Below are 5512 nucleotides of genomic sequence, written 5' to 3'. Positions count from 1 at the left end.
AGAAAAAAAAAAGCTTTCCACCAAAATTGAATCCAGCAAACTTCCCTCTTTCTTTTTTTTTTTTCTTTCAAATCAAACGATCAATCAAAGCCTTTGATAAAATCCTGCAGATTTCTTTTGTCAATCACACGAATAGACCCAAAACGTGAATCCGAACTCCATAAGGATCGCACAAAAAACCGAAAAAACATGGATGAAGACAAACACCGACGCTGATCTTTTAAAAACCTAGAACTACAAATGAGGAGCTAACACACGATCAAGGAGAGAAAAATAAAATATATTGCTTTAAGATTGTTAGGGTTTTGGTTTTCAGTATAAGGTTGTTTAAAGCAATACACCCTGCATATCAAGTTTAGAATAAACTGGTTGCTGCCTCTAGCTAGTATTTATAGGAAAGACTAGGGTTTTAAGATGAGGTTTTTTCAGTGAGACCCACCATAGCCTGATTCCTTATTCAAGTAGACTTATATTAGAACATATAATAGGGTTATAGAATATACCCAACTAGAATTGCAGAAGGCAATAACCGACTAAATGGTAGGAGGAGGAATTGTTGATAGGGAGGAGTTTTGTTTTTAGGGTAATAAGGGAGAAGTTGTTGAGGTGGTGGTATTATTGGCGAAGTTGGAAACATGAAGAAAGGTACTCCAAATACAATATATCAAATATGAGGCACCTAAGGCATAGTTTTTCTAAATGTCCCCCGCCCCATGATGTCAACGCATGTGTCCTCGTATGTACATAGGTCACGCTCTCCCATAAAGAACACCGACCAAATTTTTAAAAATAAAAACTTTTAAAAAACAACACGCGGGCTGCTTATAAAAGAGCTCACAAAAAAAGGAAAAAATGTGCAAACAGCCTAAACTCTTTTTAATATTAGATAGATTTTGGATCTTTCACGAGCATAATAAGAAACAGGATGACTTCACTAAAGCTACATATTTGCTTTTGCCTGGACAGCTATACAGAATTTGATATCATCTTACCTTAGCGGAATCATGCATGCCTAATTCCATCTCTGTTTGGGTTCGAGAGCTCTCTGGAATCACTTCTGCTCCATTTGTTTCACACTTATTGGCATTTATGTGCGTTTGATAATTTCCTACATCCCAAACAGCCAATGAAGATGTAACACAACAAAAAATATGTGATTAGACCTTTCATTACCCAATAATCACCTTGAAATCCTTTAGTATATTCTCATAGATCGAACTATATTGACATGTTCAGTAGTGGTTCGCCCATTTACAGTGGTCCCGGGCACGGAAGTATCATGGGGTGGGATTTACTCCTTTCGAAGGGGTGGGGAGGTCATTTTGCTCGTCACTATGTCTAGGCGTGGACGATACACTCCCCCATAGATTTGGCTCCACTACCGGGAGTCCATCACCTAGGGAGTGCCTAGGGACACATCCAACGGGTGGACTGTCGTGCACAAATCCCGATGCATGCCAAGTCAGCATTTGTGGCACACATGGATGTGTGCACGGCAACCTAGCCGTTGGATGTGTCCCTGGGCACTCCCTGGAGAGGAGTCGGATCCCTCCCTTACAAGGAACTACTCACCTAACTAAAAATAGGTATACCCCTGCTTTTCTTTAAAATATGGATTTCGACATAGATTCACTGTATTGGACAAGTTTACCTTCGTTTTTTAATTAGGTTTTTTTTACTATTTTACCCCTTATCCGTACCATTTCTCCGATATGATATCATCTAGATATTGATATCAGTTAGCTTCAAAACTGTGTAGTATCAATCATATCGAGCAGTCCGATATCAATACCTCAAACCGTGGGCCCAACAATAAGATAGTAAAGAGATCATCATTAATTGGATGCATGGCTTGAGGTATCGGTATCATATCTTGTCTAGCCGGCGATACATATTAGTTTTGCTAGTTGCCGTATCTCGATATCTCGATATCGTGTTGATATCATATCGCTGACACGGTACGGACAAGGGTACAACAGTAAAAAAAATCCTGTTTATTAAGGGTAATCGGTATTCTTTTACCAAGTGGGCCACATGCCCCCTGATTTTACTAGGTCTGTGAATTATGACACTGACTTTACCAAAACAGAAAAGAATTATGGCACTGATCAGTGAGCAATCAGCATTCATCATATCTATATCATGTGATGCTCGCAATGACGAAACTGCCCTTGACAAAGGTCAGAAGTACAATAAATATTGGAAGCAACCTATGAAACGCAGAATAAGAAGAAGACAGTCAGTACTGAGTCACTGACACTGTAAGTTATAACACACACTCTCTTTCTCTTTCTGTATCTGTGAACGAATCCATCTATTGATCTCTTCAACTCTCCCCCAATACCCCTGCTCTTCAAATCCAAACTCCAACGGTAACATACGAAGCTCCAGCTTTGAGAGAGCTTCTCACCCCAAATTTCGAGATTGGAAGGAAAGGAATTCGTCTATCAAACGGCTATATTTCGTTTCGCATCTTCTTGTTTGCTTCCCTACTTCCTCTGTTCCCAAAATCTCTTCAATGGCTGTGATACGAACGTGCTATTCTCTTTATCTTCTTCTCTCAATCATCCTAACCACAGCCTCAATGTGTCATTCCACTGCATTAGCATCTTCTGAGAAACCCTCGAAGTCTATTTCTTCTCATTTGAGCAGAAATCCAAATCTGGAATCGAAGGTCGACAGCAAAACACCTCTGTGGTGCGTAGCGAAGAACAGCGCCGAAGATTCAACTTTGCAGTCGGCGTTGGATTGGACTTGTGGCCCTGGAGGCGCTGATTGTGGTCCAATACAGCAGGGAGGTCCGTGTTACGATCCAAACAATCTTCAGAACATGGCTTCCTATGCCTTCAATGATTACTTCCTCAAGCATGGAACGACAAGGGAAAGCTGCAATTTTGGTAACACTGGGGATCTCACCTCCTTAGACCCAAGTAAGCTTCTTGCAATTTCACTTTCTCCTCAACTGAAATTTAGCCATTAGCCCATTAGGGTTTCTTTGAAAACGAAAACAGTGTTCTGAGCAGTAAATTCTGAAATTCTTTCTCATCTACTTTTCTTTTCTTTTCTTTTCTTTTTTCACATTTCAGGTAACGGGAAGTGTGTTTTTCCATCAAGGTGAGTCTTAATTGATCCATGATTTCTTAAATTTATGGGTTAGTTCTTGTTGCTCTAAAAAAATGATAATCTGTGGTTTTCTTGGATGGATGATGATGATGCAGCTCACTGGTACTCAGTGGGAGCTTTGGTGGAACAGCTCAGGTAGGACCAACTGGAGCAGATATCAATGGTTGTCAGGCCATCAGCAGGTGGAGTTGGACCTTAATCATCTCTCCTTTGGTTTTCACATCTACACTATTAGCCTTTTTAATTTGAAGAGAGAAACCCAAAATTCTATTTGGTTGTAGAATTACAAAGTTAAAATAGGGGTGCCAAGCCCAAGATTAACACATCCATAACCAAGCCAAAGTGATTCTGATTTTAGATTTTTTTTGCATGATTACACTAATATAATTACCTATTTGGGAGATTTTAAATTTTTATCCCATTGGTCAATTTCTGTTTATTAGAGAATGGTAAAGCTTCCCCATAGTGTGAATGTAAGTATATAGTATATTGGCTCCTTTGGTTCTTTTCGGAGAAGCTGCAAACTGTTTTGAAAAAGGCCCCAGAGAAAATTTAATTCCACTTTGGAGTTTGGTCCAAGTCCAATGACTATATTTAGCTTTAAGAACTTTTTAGCACCCACAGTAAGGGTTGAAGTTGTATGAAGTATATACTTTCTTCTTTGTTAAGGAAAAGAGTTGTATTGTGAGGACTTTGTGGGGTATTCATTGTTAGCCTTATTTGGACTACTCTTTTCTCTTTAATGGTATGCTCTTAAAGAAAATGTAATGTGCACAACTCACCTTTTGAGGCACTTTGGGTTATCCCCCCTGTCAATGGAAATAAAGAAGCACTTGTAAAACATGATTGAATTAGGTAGGCCGACCTATACATGATGGTGTGGCATATGGTACATTACTGTTGGAGCCCATTGGAAACTCGACTGCTGAATAGTGTTTCAAACCCAGCCCACGAGAGAGAGAGAGAGAGATTGTGCCATCTTCAGGCCCATCACACCATGCCTAGGTGATTTACAGGATTAGGTACAGGGCACTTACCGGAGGGTCACGTGACCCAAGCTGATGTTCTTTGAGCCATAATCCGCTAGCTCTATTCATCCTAAGGACCAAATAAATGGTTTTTTTTTTTTGAGAAACTTTAGATTCATGGTTGGTGGTTGGATTGTCTGGTTATGAAGATTGAGTGGTGATTGGATTAAGGTTGCAAGTTTGTCCTTGTGAGTCAGAGTCCACCTGAAGTCCACCCAAAAATTTCAGGGCTTGGGCTATAGCGTTTCACCCCACGGGCTGGACTAGGTTTGGGATTTTCAGACCCAGGATCAGGTTAGATGTAGACATCTCATGTTGTCACTCCGGAGGGTGTTCTGATGATGATGAATATCTCTTAAGGACTAAGGGATATTGTTGGTGGGAGGAATAAAACTAGTGAAACCATCCCATACCCGAATGCGAGTGGAATAGATCGATTAAAGTTCTTTCGCATCCCAAGAATACCAAACAAAAATTTTCATAACAAAAACTAAATAGATTTGCTAACTTGAAGAGCCTCAAGTTGATCCTTTTCCAGATAGTGGTTCTTCTTCCAATGAGCACACATGGAAGGATGTTCTTGAACCTTCTTGGTGCAACCATGGTTCTTCAAGTCAATCACTCTAATCTTCAATAATACTACGGTTTCAAAAAACCTTAATCTCCGACTCTTGATTGAGCAAGAGAACAAAAGAAGAGAGAGAGAGAGAGAGGGCAGAGTGAAATTCGGCCTAGAGGAGGGGAGCCAGGAAATTTTGGCTTCTGGCTCCTCCCTGTGTTGTTTATATATGTGGGGTGTAAAGGGTCCAGTTTGTATTCCTAGTGAGAGTCTCTCTCCTCCAAGTTGACTTGAATCCCAACTTCCTATCCAAGTGTGCATCAAATTAGGGAAGAAGCATAATCTTAAATTGAAAGTAAAATAATTATGGGTAAATTATACATCACCTTTGGTTTTCAAATAAAACTCAAATCACCCTTTGGTTTTTGAAAATACTCAAATCACTCCCTGTATTAGACCCCAATATGACAAATTAGTCCCTACCATTAGTTTTATGCTGTTAAGTGATGATGTTAGCCAGTTAAATATATTTAAATCCCTAAACTACCCTTGACCAATGTAGAGTTACTATTTTACCCTTGAATCTAAAAACCCCAAAATGGATCATCTTCCTCACACCACTCTCTTCCTCATATGATGTGCAACTCAATCTCCATCTTCAACCTTCTTCTTAAACAAACCCTCCTTACACAACCCTCTTCTTCAAAACCATCCTCACCCAAGCAACATCGTGTCCCTGGACACCCGACTGTACTATGTACCAGCATCAAGCAGCGACTGAAGAAATTGAACACCAGCCCAG

General features: G+C 40.0%; 1 protein-coding gene across 2 annotated transcripts; it reads left to right on the top strand.

Moving 5' to 3' along the window:
• The first annotated feature begins 2323 nt into the window (after positions 1–2323).
• On the top strand, positions 2324–4879 carry LOC122640461 (PLASMODESMATA CALLOSE-BINDING PROTEIN 5-like). Of its 2 annotated transcripts, none has more exons than XM_043833668.1 (4): positions 2324–2930; positions 3087–3114; positions 3219–3373; positions 4846–4879. In XM_043833668.1, the coding sequence occupies exons 1-3, from the start codon at positions 2519–2521 to the stop codon at positions 3370–3372; spliced, it is 594 nt and encodes a 197-aa protein (XP_043689603.1). In that variant the 5' UTR covers positions 2324–2518; the 3' UTR covers position 3373; positions 4846–4879. The 2 variants fall into 2 exon arrangements, with proteins under 2 accessions (XP_043689603.1, XP_043689602.1); XM_043833667.1 differs by lacking the exon at positions 4846–4879 and adding an exon at positions 4076–4095 and having other exon boundaries at positions 3219–3379.
• Positions 4880–5512: the final 633 nt, after the last annotated feature.

This window comes from Telopea speciosissima, chromosome 9, assembly GCF_018873765.1.
Source record: "Telopea speciosissima isolate NSW1024214 ecotype Mountain lineage chromosome 9, Tspe_v1, whole genome shotgun sequence".
In the NCBI taxonomy this organism is placed as follows: Eukaryota; Viridiplantae; Streptophyta; class Magnoliopsida; order Proteales; family Proteaceae; genus Telopea; species Telopea speciosissima.
This window is presented reverse-complemented; position numbering and strand designations above follow the sequence as displayed.